The sequence below is a fragment of the Taudactylus pleione genome, unplaced genomic scaffold, assembly GCF_031769625.1.
Source record: "Taudactylus pleione unplaced genomic scaffold, aTauple2 ptg000018l, whole genome shotgun sequence".
Classification (NCBI taxonomy): domain Eukaryota; kingdom Metazoa; phylum Chordata; class Amphibia; order Anura; family Myobatrachidae; genus Taudactylus; species Taudactylus pleione.
Window position 1 is genome coordinate 5,808,992 of NW_028284420.1, and position 20,572 is coordinate 5,829,563.

Below are 20,572 nucleotides of genomic sequence, written 5' to 3' on the forward strand. Positions count from 1 at the left end.
CCAGAAGGGTGTCAGATTTGGGGGTTCTCTCAAGTCCTCCCTTTCTGATTTTTCGTAAAGACAGGGCAGGGCTTCGCACTCACCCTGGTTTTCTACCTAAGTTTGTATCTAGTTTCCACATTTAATTAGGAAATCCGAGTACCGGCCTTTAATTCCACAGTCCTCTCTGCTGGTGAGGCCTCTTTTGGATGTGGTATGTGCTCTAAGGATTTAGGTTGACCGTACCAGTTCCTTTAGGAAATCGGACTCCCTTTTTGTCCTCTATAGTTTCCATAAGAAAGGTTGACCTGCCACTAAACAACTTTTGGCAGGATTGATTCGCATGGCCATTTCTCAGGCTTACATTCATAAATTCTTAGACCAAACCTCTCTTAATCCTCACTCTACTTGGTCCGTGGGTCCTTCGTTGGCAGTTCGCCGTGGTGTCTCAGCTGTTCAGCTTTGCAAGGCAGCCACGTGGTCTTCTGTCCATACCTTAGTTAGGTTTTATGCATTTCATGCCTTCGCCTCTCAGGATGCTTCTTTCAGGCGGCAGATTCTCCTTCCAGCACAGGAGCGTCCCCTCCCTTAAAAGGATACTGCTTTGGTATCCTGTGGATACCCTATGGACCCTAAAGTAGAAAATAAGAGATATGGTAAGAACTTACCCTTGTTATCTCTATTTCTACGAAGTCCATAGGGTTCCACAGGACTCCCGCCCTGTCGCACCTGTACTGCAGATGGGCTTTAATCTGGTCACCGGTTTTTCCGTCTCCTACTAGTGAGAATGTGTTTCTTCTGTGTTCCAGACTTTCTTCTCTCTCTTTGTTCTTCTCCTCCGCCTACGGCTTGTTACAAAACTGATGGCCTTGGCTGGGGGGCGGGGTATAGTTGAGGGACCCCAGTGCATCCTGGGAGGCTAAAGTTGTAACTCTGTGGTGCCCGATGCTGCTGCCGCATCGCCTATACCCCAAGGTATCCTGTGGAACCCTATGGACTTCGTAGAAATAGAGATAACAAGGGTAAATTCTTACCATATCTCTTATTTTTTGCTTGAGACTCCCTTTCACACTACACCTGAGACGGGGAAATTCCCGGGTCGAGTCCATTCAGGCATAAGCCGGGTCTACTTTGGCATTCTAACAGCCAGGGCTGCCAGGCTGCTCTCATGTCATGCTCATACACCCCGTATACATTTCATACATACACGTCACACACCCCTTCTCCCGCCACCAGATCTCACAACAACGCACAGCGTCTCTGTAGCTAGTGTGCATCGGCTGCTTCTACACACTGCAGCACAGACAGGACTCCTCTTTCCAATCTAGCTGGTAATTGGTCTTCATCCCTTTGTTATAAGGGCTGTCAAATCACTGATTCTCTCCCCAGATCCAGCACTGACCGTTTTTTTTTTTTTTTTTCTCCTGTTTTTCTTATTGCAGGATACCCCGCCCCTCCAGGCAGCACCCGAGCGGCCAATTGGAGGACTCTAGGTGCGACCAGGGAGTAAAATCCTGGGTCGTACCATTCAAACTTAACCCGAGTTGTCTCCCCTGTACTTACGTCCTGGGAAAACCATGGTCAGTAACAGGGGCGCCGACTCGGTGCGTTTCAGACATAAGCGAGACCCTGGTAGTTTGACCGAGCCCCGGCAAAAACCCAGGAATCTCGCTATGTCCGAAAGGGGTATTAGTTTTCTCATTGCGGAAGTGCCAGAGCACATCTGCATTATAAAGGCCATTTCCAGTGGTGCGACTTTAGTGAACTGAATCAGAACCACAAAAAGGAATGATTAAAATATGGTGATTTCCTGGGATTGCTCAAAGAACTTTGTAAAACTTGAGAATATTGAAGAACATTTTTGACATTAAAGCACTTTTCACTTTACAGACAGTGGGGGAAAAACATGAATTTAGTTGCACAATAAAAGTATTTTTGTCTAACCTTGACACACCAGAGTTTATTCATGGCTCTTCCATTTACTAAAAATGAAGTGATTTTGTTGTGGTCAGTGGTTCTCAAAGAGTTGATAAGTCACATTCACATGAAAATTGTTAAAGCATGCAAAATGGTTGTTTTCAGTATTTGTAGAACTGTTAAGGTTTAAGCCCTTGCTAACTATCAGTCGAACTATTCTCATGCAGCGATACCACTGTTCATTTAAGCCAGGGCTTGACAAATTTTTCTAAAATCTAGGAGCCAGGATGAACACAGGCACAGCAGGCGACACTCAGCACATATACTCCTGTGCATGATATGAACACCGCAGTACTGTAGGCATGAAACCCTGCCAGAGCTGATGAGGATCTGCTTCCTCCCTCACTGCAAAGTCTGGTAGCCAGGCAACAAAATCTGGTAGCCATGGCGACCGTGCCCACGGGGTTTGTCGAGCGCTGATTTAAGCAATCATATGGATGCAGATTATTACTGAAAATGTTTGCCTTGTGAGAGGTGTGGATGACCATAAATCACTGGGATTGAACATATTGTTCTTTGATAATGTTGGTTTTAATATTTGCTCAAGTATGTATTTGAGCAGACTGTCCGCTTCAGTTTGTTAACATTGCATCTTTCTTTAGCAGAAACTGTCACCTTTCCGCAAAACTGACACTGATGTCCTAACTTTTATATCCCTCTGTCTTCATTTTACCTTATTTTCTTTGCTTTGTACTGCAGTACGATTTATATTTTTCCAGGTTTTTTTCTTAGCTTTTTAAGTTTGCACTTGTTAGGAAGTGTGTAATTTAATTTATAATTGAGGAGTACATAATTACAATGGGGATAATTCGACTGTTTTTTCGCACCCGATCTCCCATCCAAAGTTTTTGGCGCCTAATACTTTTCGCGCATGACGTGTCCAAATGCATCGGGATAAAACACTTAAAGTGACTAAACCAGTCTAAACTATTGGGCGCGCTAACGAAAATACATTTTGGGCACCCAAAAGACAGACTTTTTTTTTTTTTGCTTGCCACCTCAGGATGGTGTGAGCAAAAATCTGGGCGTCTGCGGCACTTTTCACCCGATCAGTGCAACAATTGAATTGCTCTGTCAGGCCCCTATAATTAACAGGTTCGCAAGAAAAACAGTTGAATTTTCCCCATGAGTCTATATTTGAATACTAGTTAGAGTGGAACCCATATGAAAATCCATTTTGTAGTATGTGCATATAGATATAACATTTACAGAACAAATACATGAAGATGTGTAATGTAGGAAATAGTAGCTGTTGCTGAGGTTAGCTCTCCTTCTTTATCTGTGCTCTGTCAGCAAGTGGTTGCCTAAGGTGGCCACCAGAGCCGTAAGTAGACTTTTTGGTGCCCAGGACCAGAAAAAGCATTGGCGCCCCTCAAACCTATTTTTCAAATATGGACATAAGACGCGCGCCCGAGAAAGGGGTCTGACCTCATGGCCCGTCGTCAGAAATTGTGGGGCAGATAGCTCCATGTGTAAGGTGTCTGCCTGTCAAGTAAGAGATGGTAGGTTTGAGTCCCGGGTTTGACAGTATTTTGAAATGTGTGTGTTAAATAAAGCATGTAACTGAAGGGGCTTGGGTACGTGGCTAGATGGAGGGCAAGGAGGAGATGGGGGTGGCCAGGAGTTGCTGGTAATAAAAGAAAAGAAAACTATAAGTGAGAATTATTTATAAACAGAAAATTTACAGACCCGAGCAGCAACCACTGCCCTGCGGTGCCCAGTGCAATGGCACATGTCGCACCACCCTAGTTACGGCCCTGGTGGCCACAAGCATATACATCTAGTTATTTAGTCTATTTGCAGCTATATTCTATTTGGCCACAGACATTGGACATGTAAGACTGTTAGGTCAAGTAGAATTACTGACTGGTACTCTTGGTATTCCATTAGTGTGGACAACTAATGACCTAGAAAACAATTGTGAAAGTACTAGCCAGTAAACTGCGGTTTTAGACAGGACTGGTTGCACTTGTTGTACCATGGTACCCAGCTGCGCACATCAGCCAGTTACGTTACTCCCAACTTTCCTGCGCACCTCTATGAGATGCATAGGTTTTACAATGTGAATGGACTCGAATTGTCATTCTGTTATGGCAAATTGCATCCATTGCTCTGAATTCAATTCCACCAAGTGTTTATTGATGATAGTTTATCACAAACAACCTTTTAGATCACACTAATTAGAGGCCTATAGTTTGCACTTGGGTAATAGAGACATGAGCAGTGCTATAGTATTGTGAATGTTTGTTGTATTTAGTATGAATGCAAATTTAAAATGATATTAAATCTACTATAAGTGATTATTTAGACCACAACAGCTAAATTACATTGTGAAGTTCCAATTATCCTTTTTAGATTTAAAAACAAAACAAACTTCATGAGTGTAGTAGTAAAGTTTTTTTTTTTTTTTTCTAGCTGACCTGTCTGTATTCTCATCCTGTGTTTGTACATGGATTACTGGCAGACTCCTCCTCCCCTTTTACTGGAAGTGTTTTATATCTGGAACAAGGAACATGCGTCTCCCTGCTTTCTGTTCTGTATATATGCACGCAGTATTCTGCACTGCTCCCAGAACTGATTATTGTCCTAATCACCCATTATACTTTGCACAATGCTGAAAGCTGGCCAAGCCAGATACTGATGGATATTTACAGCTGATCGCAAACCAGGAGACAACAAGTTTGTCTCTCTTTCTGTCTTATTTTTACAGCTTGCTGGTAAGGCTACCAGTACTGATTTAAGTCCTGTTTTTATTAAAATGATGTTTAAATATGATATTCTGTAAATCTATAATGTCTGCTGGTAATAAGTATGCTTCCATGTTTATGTGCAGTATTTTATTGAAACTTTTGGTTTATGCTCCATTCTACTTTGGAGAAGCAATCGGCAGTATAGCTCACACAGCGGCCTATCCATTACACGACTTTTTGAACGATCCGACCAAAACATTTTGTGGGCTGAGCCTTTTTTCATGGAGGTGTTTGATTGTAGTGTGGGATAGGCAAAGCAATATTTCTTCTGTGTTGAAGAATAAATTGGCTTATTGATGAATAAATTGGAGGTTTGTATAGTCTGTCAGATGGTGTTGAGCTAAAGAATATAAAGACAACTCACAAAACTTTTAAATATAGGTTCAAGCTCTTTTGACATCACTATTTGGGTTATTTGAAACTAGAAATTCTGTTATCGGTCGTCCGAAAAAGTATGCCAATAAAAGCACTCCACAAACCCGTAAAAGAATAAAAAATAAAATGGTCATGATTTGCTGGTCCTATTTACCCCATCCAGTTGTTAGTGGGTAAAAGCTTCATGGCTGACTATTTATTTTAATCCTTGTACTAATCATATTTTGGTAGCTTTTGAAGCGCTTACATTCCAAGTATCAATGTTACTTATTTTCTGTACAACACCCACACAGCTCACACCTTTTATCAGAACACTTTTCGTTCTAAAGAATCTAATGATATTTTGGAAAAAATAAACTGGAATGCACAGTAGTTTCCAGTAGGTGGAAAGTGGCAAAAAAAAAAAAGACTTTACAAACATTATACTAAATAAAATATATATAATGTAAGTATTTTGTTCCCCCTCACCCTTTCCTGAAATTCATTTCTCAGCACCCTTACACATAAATCCACTCAGTCTGTCATATTACTAATTTTCATTTACACCCCCTTATAAAATGCTTGCCTTCCTCTGCTGCTTCTTCCAGATAAAATGCCCGTCAGACCGCAGACCTTTTTACCTGGCAGCCTGACACCCAGCAGTTATCACGGGCCCAGATATCTGCACTCCGCCCCCCGGGGAGGAAACCTTTCCCGATTCCTTTCCACTGAAGGAACGGGGAAATTGCTGTCTGTCGGCCGGGGATGGACATACACTGCCCAATGCGGCCGACATGTAACTTACAAAATATCGCATCAGATGGGCATGCTGGTCAATCCAAACGATATTTTACCCTCAGTCACCTGCACACACACTATAATCCTCTGATATTGGGTGTATCGCCCGATAATAGTATAGTGTAAGCCCGGCATAAGTGGCCGATAGAGGTGTGCGTGTCCCTGGTTATTGCACACACTACTTCTTCTCCTTAGCATGTGCACCCCAGGGATGAAACGCTCAGGTCACCGACATCAATATGTATGTGTCTATTGCCCATGGCTTGTGTACAGAAAGGGTTTGTGGTTTGTCTGGACATGTTAAAGTACTTACCCTGTTGTTAGCAGGCTGTTCATTATTTATCCTTGTGAATGTACTAACATTGATCTGGAGCAATATAACTTTAGTTGTATGGGCTCTCCTTAAAGAGGATATCCCATTTCTGCCACAGTCTACTAAATTACCCCCCCCCAAAAAAAAAAAAAAAAACATCTTGTTAAAAAACAAAACCTTTTTGGGGTGGAGAGCAATACACGATCATGCACACTTGCAGTAACGATTGGTTTCGGCTTTTCATTTTCAACTGAATGCCCAAATGAGGCTGCACTCTTTAGTGAATTGTCCTTTATCGACGTGCCCTTTAGCAGCCACGTGGGCTGCTCCATAAGTAATTACACCACAGCTAACTGTAGGCAGAACGTGAGAGGCATATTATCTAAATAATAGAATAGCTTAGTTTCTAGTTAAATAAATAGATATTAATTAGGAACATTCCTTGTCAAGATTTAATCACCAGTCTCTTCTTTCAGACCTCCATGCCACAAGATGACACAATGGAATCAGTTGCAGCAGCTGGACACCAGATACCTGGAACAACTGCACCAGCTGTACAGTGACAGCTTTCCCATGGAGCTGCGCCAGTTCCTTGCACCCTGGATTGAGAGCCAAGACTGGTAAAGTGGCAGCTTATTATTTATTATTATTTTAATTATTATTCATCTATAGTTGATCAGATGCCTCACAATCTGTATTTGTAATAGTTGCTTTTCCAAGCATTAACGTTTGGACCTGGGCAACTACAGTCAGCAACATTGACAGAGGTTCATGAAAAAGTTTTGGTTGCCTGTAGTATATGGGTAGGGTCTGATGACTTGTATTAGACTTTGTCTTACTTAGTTGCTTTGCCGGGATGGGTACTGGCGTTCGGGATCCCGGCAGTCAGAATCAATATGCCGGCATACCGACCAGGTTACAATCCCGATTCCTCCAGGTAAGTAAGCCTAACCCTCCCTTCCCGCAGCCTAAACTTAACACCCCTACTAGTGCCTAAACCTAGCCCTCCATTCCGGCAGCCTAAAACTAACCTCCCCCGCAGCCTAAATCTAACCCTCAACCCTGTGCCTAACCTTAACCATCTCCCTAACCCCAGTACTTACCTTCTGGATTCCGGCATCAGCATTCTGAACGCTGGAATCCCAAACATCTGGATTATGACTGCATCCCGCTCTGTCAATTTTTCAGGTGCAGTCTGGGTTCGTGTTGAGTCTATGCCAGGGGTGGCCAACCAGTCAGAGGCAAAGAGCCCTAAAATACCTGTAGTCAAGTTAAAGCCAATAGGATGCGTGCATGTAAAAATGGGGTATGGCCTAGCTGTCACAAGGCCATACCCCATTTTTCTGAGCACTTCTTTGGTATGAAATTTGCAGGAGCATGACCTTGTCACACCCCCGGTTTTTAGTAATTTGATGATAAACGAAAGAAAAAGCCAGAGCAATACAGAAAACATTGAAAAAGTCACGTTACACTGATACAAGCCCGATCCACATAAAACACACGGAAACGAGCCACACATACATAAAATATAATGAAAAAAGCCAGGTCCCCCTCCCCCACCCCCTCGGAGTTATCTTAACAGCCCCACTCTGCCCCCATAATCATGAAAGCAGGCATCACCCCCCCCCCTCTCCAATGGCTCTCAGGCAGTAGTGCTCCTTATGCAGTACCCCCTGTAGTTGTGCCCCTTACGCAGTGACCCCAGCCCAGTACTTACCTGGCCACACTTGCTGCTGCTGCCTCTGACTGGATCTAACTAGATCCAGCAGGCTCGCAGTCTCCACACATCGCAAGTGACTTCATGACATCACCCACGCCCTGCATCACTGGGTACACTGGCCTCTGAAGCGATCGGAAGCTTCTCTAGCCTTTGATAGTTTCAGAGGCCAGCGTACACAGTTGCAGTGGCCACCATGGGGTCTGCTGTCTGTTAGGAGCCGCAGTACAATGAAGTAAGACCCCTGGTCTATACCTTGAATCCTAGACTGGCTTGTCAGAGTTTGATGCTGCACAAGTATTTCCAGACATCTACAGTGTGTTTATAATGGAGAGGGAAAATAGTTTACATGAGTTCACTGCAGCACAAATTTCTACACGTCATTATAGGTCTGACTGGAGTATGATGATCTACACCGATCTGGTAATGTTTGACCACTAATAAAGAGAGAAGTATGTGCTTTTCAATTGATTAATACCAATTTTCTTTCCAGGGGGTTTGCAGCCAGTAAGGAGTCTCATGCAACATTGGTCTTCCACAACCTTCTCGGGGAGATAGACCAGCAATACAGTAGATTCCTGCAGGAATCCAATGTCCTCTATCAGCACAACCTGAGGCGGATAAAGCAGTTTCTGCAGGTAATGAAAGCTGATCACCTTTCCTTGCCAACAAATAAGTAACGTGTGATGGCAGTCTTGTGTGCCAGTGTTTAGCAAGTGTGTATTCAGAGCATGAGGCCAGTACATATGGAGAACATCATTTACAGACTGGGTTTATTTTCAGGCAGTATTCCATTCCCCACACTGTGCCGCCTTCACATCTGGGTATAATATGTAATCCCAACATTGCCAAGTTTCCATCACACCTCTATGGGGGTACAAGAGACAAATATCAAATTATCAGTGGTCCCGAAGTGTTCTGCCGGCATTTCTCAGACTTAGTCTGCAATAAAATGCCCACCTACAAGAATAATGGCTTTTCATCTTCCAGCAACATTCAAACAGACAGGAATATTTCTTAAGTAATTTATGCATTTTGCTGAAATTGTGGTTTCAAATTAGCTGCATTGCCTTAGAGAACACTTGGATGTGATATGCCTCATTAGCTGGCAGATGATATTAAATTGCAGTTCTGAAATGGCTGGTGTGGCATAGGTCAGACTTGATATATCAAGGGGAACATAGAATGGTATACAGGGCATCATCCGGTACTTTGGCACTTAAACAAACTTATTGAATATATATATTTCTCCTTCATCCACTAGAGGACACTGGAGTTCAAGACAGTGGGGTATAGACGGTGGTAGAGTAGAGCCTGGCACTTTAAATAATTTAGAAGTCTGACTGGCTCCTCCCCCTCTATGCCCCATCAGCCCCAGTTTTTAGAACGTGCCCGAGAGAGCTGGTCGCACATCAGGCTGTCTCCAGCCTTTGTCATATTTTTTTATTTTAATTGTTTTTATTTACAAGCATTGAGGACAGGCAGGCTGCTTGCTGATAACCTCCCCCCATCTTTTTTGATGATGGGCCTGGGGACCTAATTCCCGGTTAGTACACCGGAGCTAATAATGGCGCGTCCTGCACTGCGGCGCCATTGGTACAGGCTCTCCCTCTGTGCTCTGCACTGCAGCAGCATCCCTGAGCCACTCACTGTTGTAATGCGCACCCAGTACATATAGCCGCTAAGCGTATTCAAGGCAGCCGCCATTTATAAAGAGTGGAACATCCTGCCTCAGCATAGCCGGCAGGCAGTTCCAATATGGTAGTCTCTGCTCCCTCTTTTATTAAGAGGGGTCGCGCAGCAAGCGCTGGCTCACCCCCGCTCGGGAGATAGGGAGATGTGTGTTCCGCAGCCCCGAGCACTGTAGGATGCTGTGCTGTCACTTACTGGAAGCACTGGCGTTGTCTCCATATGTACAGCGCCAGTAGCACTAAGACGGCTTGCTTATATATTAGCCGTTTAACAGCGTGGCTGAGGGGTGCTTTCATAACCAGCACCAGTTACCTCGTGAAACTTTTGTGTTTAAATGCTTCGGCGCCCTCCACAGCATCAGATGCTCTCCTACTGCCTAGAGGGAGATGTACTCTGGTTGTGGGTGGAGCCGAGTTTTCACTCGTGATCGCTCCCCCCCTCTGTTCCCGTCACCGACACTCAGTGATGTATGCAGCGCGGACCAGCCACCTGCAAGAGAGCCCCGCTACTCTCTTAAGGGCAGTATTTACTACCTGCTTCAGTGCCCTAACATCTGCTGCACTGATGGTGATGTCTAGCACCCTAGCTTATTGCTGCTCCTCCCCCACCCTCGTGCTGAACGGGTGCACTATAACTCTGCTTTCTGCGGTTCTGTTGAGGGGCAGCTTGTTTTACTCTTCCTGACTAGCGTGGACATTAAGCGCAGTATTTCCTTATACCCAGCGCAGTGTAAACTATATTTATAGTCCAATATAGGGTGTGTGTATGTATATGTGTGTGTGTGTGTGTGTGTGTGTATATATGTATATATATATATAGATAGATAGATATAGATATATATATATAATTATCTCTATCTATGATATATAATACCTTTTTTCAACTCTCTGCTAATCAGGTAGTCTACGAACAATAAAGAACCAAGCCTTAATCCAAATGTTCCCAGTTTGAGCTGGTTTTAATACCAGTGTTGGCTGAAGGGACGGGGCCTTGGGTCGGTCCTCCCGGATCATCCCTACTCAGGAACGGGAGTCCCATATCGGGCTGACCATCCCTGTGGCCCAGTATTAGAGGCTGGGACGGCCACTTCTCTAGCACTGTGTTAATAGCGGCTGCTGGCCTTATCGCCTACTTAGATTAAGGGTGAGGGTCTTGCGCTGTGGATTTTCCCAGGGGACAAGTCTCCCTTTTAATATGTTGGGAGGGCTCTGTCAGTTTAGAGTAGTAAATTTTGTGAAATGTTACATGTGGAGTATTGTGCAGTGTGCTCCACTTATACAGCCTTTTCACTGCAGAAAAGCACAGCTCACAGCTTACCTCCATGCTGGGACGGCACGCTGCTAAAATATCTTGCCCCTTATGCCGTAGCAGACTGACGGCCACACGTGGCACAGGAGCAGTCTCCCAGCATGGAGGTAAGCCACATGTATGTGTATATTTGTATTTATACTAAGCCCTGCTTTAGAACATATGTCTGGAGTGAAGTTTGTTCTGGGTCTCAGGGCCTGATTCAGAGCCAGACATTATTTGCACTCGCTCGTTCAGAAAAAGGGGCCGGCTATTTAAATTGAGCGCTCGCTCTTTGCGGTCTGTTGACGCCTCTGTCTGAGCGAGCGAACGAAACATGCGCTCGCTATTTTGTAAAGACGCCCCCTGGCCGCTCGCATCCTATGTCATCTCCGCTATTTATTTGATTAATCGAGTACATCGAACGGCATCTGAACTGCTCGCAGTGCTTGTGGTAGGATTTTCCTACCGCAATCATGCGAGCAGTTCAGGCTAAGAGACAACCAAGTGACGTGGTCGATGACGCTGCTTTGTTAATTATGCACACCCTTAAAACGCCCGTTTTGACCGTTTGGCACGCCTGCGTTCGGAACTCCACTCCCCGTTTTCAAGCACCTTCCCCTGTTACCACCCACAAACGCCTTATCCTGTCACTCAAATTAGCAGGCACTCGCTATTTGGCGAGCGCTCGATTTCCAATCGCACTGACTGGTTGGCGCATGCGCATTACGACCCATACGCATGCGCAGTTGTGCGAACATCACTCGGAGCGAACGAGCGGCCGCTTACGAGCGGCTCTGAATCAGGCCCTCAGTTCCTTCCAAGGCTCTAACTATTGCTCATGTTCTCATTTTACAATATCATCACCTGCTAATCGTGTATGTAGGTATGCGTATGCATAGGTGGATATAGATATATATAGATAGATATATATATATATATACACACACATACACACACATACATACATACACACACACACATATATATACACACACATATATATGTGTGTGTGTGTATATATATGTGTGTGTGTATGTATGTGTGTGTATATGTGTGTGTGTGTGTATATATATATATATATATATATATATATATATATATATATATATATATATATATATATATATATATATATATATATATATATAATCTATCCATACTGATACAGATATACACTGACACATAAATCCTTAGGGAGAGTAGTGTAAAGCGGAGTTATTGCACCAACTACATTAGGAGAGTCCAGCCTCCAATTGCAGCATCTTTCTTTTAAAATGTGCTAGGTATCATACATAAAACGGATAAGAGCAGATCCTACCCCTGCTTTTATGGTAAGGATAAGAAGCGATAGATATATATAACCAGCATATAAGTAATCGATGGACAAACAGATTAACAGTTACCTCAATGAACGCTGTTCCAATCCTACAAGCTGTCAGCGCAGATGACACTGTCCGATCATAACGGACGCCAAGAGACCAGTGTCCAGCTGTCCTTCATACCCCCCTACATACTTCCAAAACACGCGCTCAAACGAGCGCCGTCATCAACCCGCGACGCATGAATCACTCAGGCGCGGACTTGTTATGTCAAATGACTGGATGCATGTGGCGGCCATCTTTGAGGCCCAATTCACCGCATGGTAAGGGCAACCTTGCCCATACTCCAGATGCAACCTACCAGACATAGGAAAATGAAGGCAGCTGTCTATGAGGATGGATACTCAATTAATAGAAAGATCACCTTAAGCCCATAATATCCAAACAATCCTAAAATAAAATTTAAGGTAATATGGCAACCATCTTAAAAGATAATATAAAGGGCATATTTTGCCCATACTGCTAGAACAGCTCAAATGATTAGTAGATACCATTCATAATAGAACAGGACCAGATAGAAAGTGAACCAGGAAACCTATAGTCTACCCAATATTGTTCTTACTGAACAGAATTGTGGTAAAATATAACCCATAATGCAAAAATGCAAAACTATTTCACCTATATGAATAAAAAATAATAAAAGAATATAATAAAGTACAATAAAATATCAAATCAAATATAGAATAAATGAAACAAGAAAAATAACCATAAAATAAAATGAAATAATAATTATTAAAAGAAAAGGAATATACAAACGCAAAAAAAATAATATAAATCCAAGTGAAAAAAACAGAATAGATAAAAAGACTAGTGCTCCCCATTATTACCGTGCGTATCAAAACAACTGAACGTGAAATAAACAACACCAAAAAAAAATTATATTTGGATAGTATATAATTGAGCAAAAGTTCAAATACCACAGAAAGAACAAACAAATAGATGAAATAGAATCCCAAGGTGCATGAAGATAAGGAGTAAACCAGTGCTCATAGCATGATAAAATAAACAGGACAGACCAGAAGTCCAGATTATAAATCTAAATAAACACACCAAGTGGATTGTGTTCATTAAGGCCACGGGGTGCTACCGTGTCCAAGGTAAATATCCAATAACATTCTTTTTTCTTTAAAAACGTCAGTCTGTCTCCACCCAATTGAGGTGGTGGAATCCAATCTATGAGTTTACATTTCAAACTGGCCAGAGGGTGTGATTTCTCCAAAAAATGTCTGGCAACCGGTTTGTCCGTGGCTTTTGTCTGGAATGCTGCCCTTATTGATGCCCGATGATTAGCCATACGATCATGTGATCTCCTTGACGTTAGTCCAACATAATATAACCCACAGGGGCAAATCAGAATATATATGAGATGATCCAGATTACAATGTAGTCGATATCGGATCTTTATTTTACGTCCCGTGTGCGGATGAGGGAAGGTAGGACCCGTGACCATAGCACTACACGAAATGCAGTTACCACAGGAGTATGGATTTAATGACAAAAAAACCAGGTTCAAAGTGGTGACTCCATCTTTAGGAAAAAGCGTAGGTTTCATTAGGAGTGCTTTCAAGTTGGGCCCTTTTTGGTACGCCATCATTGGTGGATCCGGATTTTTAAATGGTAGAAGAGGATCAGATTGAAGGATTGGCCAATATTTCTTTAGGGATTTATTGATTGTAGATGAATATTGATCAAATTTACTGGTGAAAATCATCCTATTGGATCCCTTCGATTGCACAATGGATTCATCTTTTAAAAAAAGATCGTATGCTTTCGTGAGACATCTGGACAAAGTGCCTTGTGTATATCCTCTGTCTTTAAATTTCATAGACATTTCCTTCAACTGTATTTCTCTTTCATTCGCGTTAGAGTTTATCCTCATGACTCGTAAAAACTGCGAAATCGGCAAGTTTTCTTTAAGTGCAGGGGGATGATGACTTGTCGGAAGTAACATCAGATTCCTATCAGTTGGTTTTCTATATAGAGTGGTAGCCAAACGGCCTTCTTGAACACTAATGGACACATCCAGAAAGTTCACTGTTGTAGAATCGACTTGAAATGTGAAACGAATTGGGGTGTTTAATGCATTTAGGGCAGAGACCATTGCTTCAAAGGATGCAATTGTTCCACGCCATAAAAGAAAAACATCGTCGATGAAGCGGCAATAAAATACTATTTGAGAACCAAATTGAGGGTAAATGTGTTGTTCCTCGTAGTTGTCATATAGAGATTAGCATAAGAGGGCGCCAAACTAGAGCCCATCGCTGTTCCCGTCAGTTGCATATAATACGCATCCTTGTATTTAAAATGATTTAGTTTCAACACAAATGATGCCAGCTCCAGGATACACTCAGTAGGCAAAACATTGCCTGAACCCTTCTTTAGAGCCTTCTCTGGGACCTCCAAACCATCTCCATGTGGAATAACTGTATATAGTGAAGTGACATCCATTGTTGCCAGAACAATATCACTGCTTATATTGACCAATTTCCTGATCTTCTGCAAAAAGTCACCAGTATCACGAATGTAACTAGCGCTACTGAGAACCAGAGGTTGTAATATATGGTCAACAAAAATGGCAAGCGGTTGTAGAACGGAGCCTATGGCAGATACTATGGGTCTTCCGGGTGGACATATGGTTGATTTGTGGATTTTTGGGAGTGTATAAATTATAGGACATCTTGGATGGTCTACTGTGAGAAAATGCCACTCATCTTCATTAAGCCATCTATGTGTCAAGGCTTCTCCCAGAAAAGTGTCTATTTGGCGTTTTATGTTAACCATCTGATTAATATCTAATTTAAGGTATACTGCTTGATCCGACAACTGTCGACAAATCTCTGTATCGTAATCTACCCAGTCCTGAACCACAATTGCACCCCCCTTATCGGCAGATCTAATAACGATATTGGGGTTTTCTCTTAGTCGTTTTAATGCCGATAATTTCTTTGATGGTAAATTACTGTATAACTTAGATGGTTGATGTTTAACAAGCTGATTTTGTACTAGCCTCAAATAAGTCTTGAGACTAGCATTTTTCAACTGGGGATCAAAATGAGATTTCTTTTTAAACATCGTCTGCTTCGTTATAGGTGTTGCTTCATCAAAATATTCTTTTAACCTTAAGTTTCTCCCAAACCTATATAGATCAACTGATTGATTAAATCCACCATGATGGTAAGTAGGTACGAATGAGAGTCCCCTGGCTAAAAGATATATATATATATATATAGGTATGCTGGCTCTATAGACTAGAGTCATGTTCTGTAGCTTACATAGTGATAGTTACAAATCCCTATGGCATTGCTTCCAGCATGGAACCTATACATGTCTTGGGGCCTTTTTGTATGTCCGTGCATGTATATGCAGATATGTACATACACCCTCCTGGGGCTATAGTTCTGTTCCCGTCAGTCTATATCTATGGTTCTCCTTTTCGGGGGACTTATGATTTACAACTACACTCCAGTGGCCCACTTGGTAGCAAACTGATATGACTCTAAGAATGCAGGAGATATAGATATATATATATATATATATGTATGTATGTGTGTGTGTATACATACATACATACATACATACATACATACATACATACATACATACATGTATGTATAGCATGCTGATATCCTGGTGCAGGAGTCTGACAAGTAAACTTACAATGTTGGCATTAACTCTTCCTTTCAAAGAGATTGCCTTCTCATGCAACTATGTTATGTCTGTGGGTACGTGTGTATAAATACTGCTATATTCCCATTCCTTGAATATTTCCTAATGATTGGGAAATCCTGTTTTTTAACCCTAACTGGGGTTATCACTACAGATATATCCCTTCTTTATTTGGGATAACTAATGCATTCTATGTACAGGTACCCTTCTCAGTATCGATTCTGGTACTCCATGTTATTGTCTTGTCGCATATCTCAATAAAATGAGTCTCTAAACGGACTCTAGGTACAATTCCTATCAGTACATAGAGAATCCAGGTTCTATTCCATCCTCTGGGCTTAATTAGTCAAATTACTTGAAGGAATAGGGCTACTCGCCAATATAGACAGGGTCAGGCCTGGATTGTATTAGATTGGTGGCCATAGTACGCACTTCACCATTATAAGTGTTAATGTAAGGATATTTACACTAGCAGACCGTTTTTGGGGTATATGTATAATCTCTATATGGATACACATCCCTAATGGAACAAGCTCAGGTAAGAGTCCTGTTGAATGACCTTCTTGTCTCCACTAACGTTTTGCTAGTTTCTACAGTATTTTCTACTGCACATCTCCAGATTGACGTCCGTGCTGTAGAGCATTGGTCTTAGACCACCGAAGCTACTGTCTATACCTGACTGGGCTGGTTGCTGTGAGTTGGAAAAGGTCGGTGACATTCTGGTCACTCACAGGTAAGCGGGCTTACCCCACTAATGCCTTGGAAGAGTCTCTTATTTCATGCATCCTGACATTACATAGCCGTTATTCTCCCTTCCGCACCATAGCTGCTGAACTAGCAGCCATCCGCTCTTTTAATCAGTTGGCTCTACACTTTAGAGCTTCCTAGTGTGGGGTGCATAGTTCCAACATTGAGATTAGTGACACTATTCTACTAGAATCTGTTGGGGTTCTGGACTGAAGCGCATCTTTACATTAATGTGTGACAGTCACCGTGTCCCACGCAGGGGGCCTGGTGGGTTTTTCCGGTTCAGTATCTGTTGCTATTTCATCACATTGACAGGTACCTGACGGGTGCCTTCATGGGTGTCCTAGTGCTCTAGCCTTGCTGTATGGGATGCTTCCCTATATTGGTAGCTCTCCCTGGATGGCGGTTGCATCTGTGCTCTTTAACTACCAGGGTATCCGGGTTGTCTTCATACTATGTTCGGGCCGGCAGTTGGTACTGACTACGCACTTCCATCATGTTGGAAGTTGTCTGTGTGGGGTTTGTTGCTGTGGTTTCTTTTCAGTTGCAGGGTTTCAGTCGCTGTTTTATCCCCATGTTTGAAGAACGGCTTGTTCTGCTGTCTGACCCACTGAAAGGGATTGTGGTCTCAATCCTCTCGAAGCCGCCTCTGCCTCTTGCCCAGTGAGATTTCTATGGTCTAACCCTTCCGCTAGTTAACAACCTTGTAGTAGTTGGACCTCCAGACTGGTTTAGGGCTACTTCGGTCTTGACTTTTGCATCCCTGTTTACTCTTTGTTAGGAGTCTGTGGACAGGATCAGTTCTGTATCTGTAAAATGGTATTGTTATGCTTATATCTATGAGTTATGTTCAGGGTGCTGGGATTCTACTGTCTGCAACTGTGGCAGCTTCCTGTTTCTGAATCTGGTATGGTCTTCTTGAGTTTTGTTCTTGGGTCACTGCCCTTCTCCTATGGCTTCGGGCTGGGGTTTTCTGCTCCCAACAGTCCGGCTTGGTCTGTTTTTAGCTGAGTTTACAGCGTTTTGATGTTTCTCACCTGAGGGTGTTTTCTCGCTAGCCACTTATTCCATTCGATTTATGCTGTAAATTGTTGAATTTCTGTTACTGTTCAGCAAGGAGTTCTGATTGTCTACTGGCTCTACGACACTTGATCCTCAGCTCTTGCCTTTCAGTTGAACCTCTGGTTTTTGGCGGTCCCTGTTTCGGTTTGGCCGAAGGGTCGGCAAGTTCTCCGCGCTTCCCACCCGGGAGGTTGGCTTTGGGACGTCCCCACTGTCTTGAACTCCAGTGTCCCCTAGTGGATGAAGGAGAAAACAGGATTTTGGTACTTACCGATAAATCCCTTTCTCCCGATTCCACAGGGGACACTGGACGCCCGCCCAGCGCTGCGTTCCTGCCGGTTGGTTGGTCCTTATATGGGTGTGTGACTGCATGTGTTCCCTGTAGTGGTTTCCTCTGTTCTCTTTCAGTCGGTCTTGTTCCGTTCTGTGGTCTTCTTCTCCTCGTTTTCCTGTTGTCCTCCGTCTTCTCTCGGGCTCAGTTCTTAAACTGGGGCTGATGGGGCATAGAGGGGGAGGAGCCAGTCACACTTCTAAATTATTTAAAGAGCCAGGCTCTACTCTACCACCGTCTATACCCCACTGTCTTGAACTCCAGTGTCCCCTGTGGAATCGGAGAAAGGGATTTATCGGTAAGTACCAAAATCCTGTATTTTTCCTGTTCCCCTCTCTCCTATATTTTTACCCTCAAGTGCCCACAGCACACAGTTTTTCTTTGACGCTGCTTTATTTAAGATCTCTTGATGCTGCAGTTGTGTTATGGAGTTGTTGTCCTCTGTCATATTTTGCTCCCAATGTGGGTTTACCACTTAATTGCTGGTTTAAGTAGCAAACGTGGGCTCTGTTTTGCCACCACACACTAGCCGCAGCACCAGACCACGCACTGGCAACATAGATGGTTAAGTACTTCCTTTCTCCTACTGCCGTAAGCTGTCCGCATCTGTGGTGCTAGAACTGACATGGAGTGCAGGCTCTGGGCTTCGTTGTGAGGCACGGTTAGGAGGGGGCAGCTTAACAACGGTGTACCGCAAGTATAGGCTGTCCTGAATGGGTCCGTCACTACCAGAGAGGTCACTGATCACATCCTCTGCCCTGTAGGAAAGTGTTTAGCATGTCCTCCCTGACTGGCTTCAATATGTGAACTGAAGCGGAGACCAAACAGATACTTTGCCAGCCGCTCCTGCTCCCTTCCATTTCTAGATGTCCCCAGCTGCAGGAAAGTATGCCTAGAGCTGGGGTATAATTTCATACTGTGCCAGTGTGATTCTCGTATACTTTTTTTTTTTTTTTTTCTTGTCTCTGTATTTGTCTTTTTTGCGAAATGTGACTTTCCAGAGTATGTAGTTCATATTTGTCTGTATCTCTTCTTTGTTCAATGCAAAGTTCGATAGGGACGTCTTATGCGTGCAGTCTGCAAGGTTGACGACCAACTGTATGTAGCACATAGCCTACCTCCGGAATTACCCACTGATCTGGCAGACACAGCCTGGGCAAAATATCTTTCTGAGCTTTTGCAGCTTGCTACGCATCCCCTGGGTGTAGGTGAAAGGAACCATCCTTGCGTTTAACTTTTTTTTATTTTGCTAATCCTTCAGTGAATGATTTCATGCTTCTGGAAAGGATCATCTGGTCTCTTAACGACACCCCCAGCAGAGCCGGATTAAGGGGCAACTAAGGTGTGGGGGCCCCCTCCAATAAATTGTCCCCTTGTTCCCCTCCAATATGGCTACAGTACCGCCCCTGGTGACCTCCTCACAGACCTCTGCTGTCTTTCCAACCCAGTGTCTCCCCAGCTCCCAGCCCCCACACTTACCTTTTCCAGCTGCTCGTCATGGCTCCTCTGCTGCTTGCTCTGTCTGCCTTTCAACGGGTGCAGCACAGAGTGACGTCAAGTGTGCTGCACCGATTAAACAAAAACTAAACAAAAACTTTATTGCATCGGGTGTGGTCAGTACAGTAAAGTTACAGCGTTTCCGGGACTGTCCCCGTACAGTTACCTGCCTGTGCCCTGCTGATTATGTAGCAGCGCAGGCAGCGGTACACCTGTTCCCCTAGTCCCTCCATCGTCAGGCTCTGCAAGACTGCATGGGGTCTGGTCTAGTCAGGACAGTGTGGCAGACGCTGCACATCCAGAATAGCAAGGTGTCTGCAAAGCCTGACTATGCTTTTGTTTAAAAGGTTGAAGCCGTACACCAACACAATTATAGTATGATAGTTCTATTTTTTCTTTTACTTTAATATATATTTGTATTACACACAGCACACAATTGCTCACACCACACATTATATAAAAATAGAATCAACATCACTTCATTATGATGCAATAAAATAAATGTAACATTATTCCACTATGACACAATTAGATTCAATTGTTTAGAGTACTAATATCAATATAAATATGTATTAAAATTAGGGATGTGCAGGCTCGGTTCTACTCGGTTCCGTTCGTTTTTTTTTTACCGAATCTTATTGGCTATCCGAAACTCGTGACAGCTGAAACCCAATAAGATTCGGGGAAAAAAAAACAAACGGAACCGAGTAGAACCGAGCCTGCACATCCCTAATTAAAATCAATATATCACACACCTAAGTATACTACGAATAAGGTATATTAGTATAAAATAATAAAGATTTACCTATTGAGATTATAAATATTCCCATAAACAACATGAAATTACAATATCAAACAATAAACTCAACTATCGAAAGCATAAATATGAAACCATTAGGCTCTATTCAATTCACCACGCTGTTTGGTCCGACACTTGCCAGTTAAGTTGGAGAATGCCGGTTCTCTCGACTTAACCTGGGTGTTTAGTCTGAGAATGGCGGTTCTTGTGACTAAAGTGCC

At 43.1% G+C, this 20,572-nt stretch overlaps 1 protein-coding gene across 3 annotated transcripts in view; it reads left to right on the forward strand.

Annotated features, from left to right (window-relative positions):
* The window catches only part of STAT3 (signal transducer and activator of transcription 3), a 133,812-nt gene that overhangs the window by 51,109 nt on the left and 62,131 nt on the right, over positions 1 to 20,572 (forward strand). For 2 of the 3 annotated variants that reach the window (XM_088442453.1, XM_088442456.1), the window contains exons 2-3: positions 6,648 to 6,791; positions 8,382 to 8,526. In XM_088442453.1, the coding sequence (XP_088298579.1) occupies positions 6,664 to 6,791; positions 8,382 to 8,526 (273 nt within the window). In that variant the 5' untranslated portion in view covers positions 6,648 to 6,663. Of the gene's footprint in view, positions 1 to 4,371; positions 4,674 to 6,647; positions 6,792 to 8,381; positions 8,527 to 20,572 lie in introns of all 3 variants that reach the window. The other variant, XM_088442455.1, reaches the window with a different exon arrangement.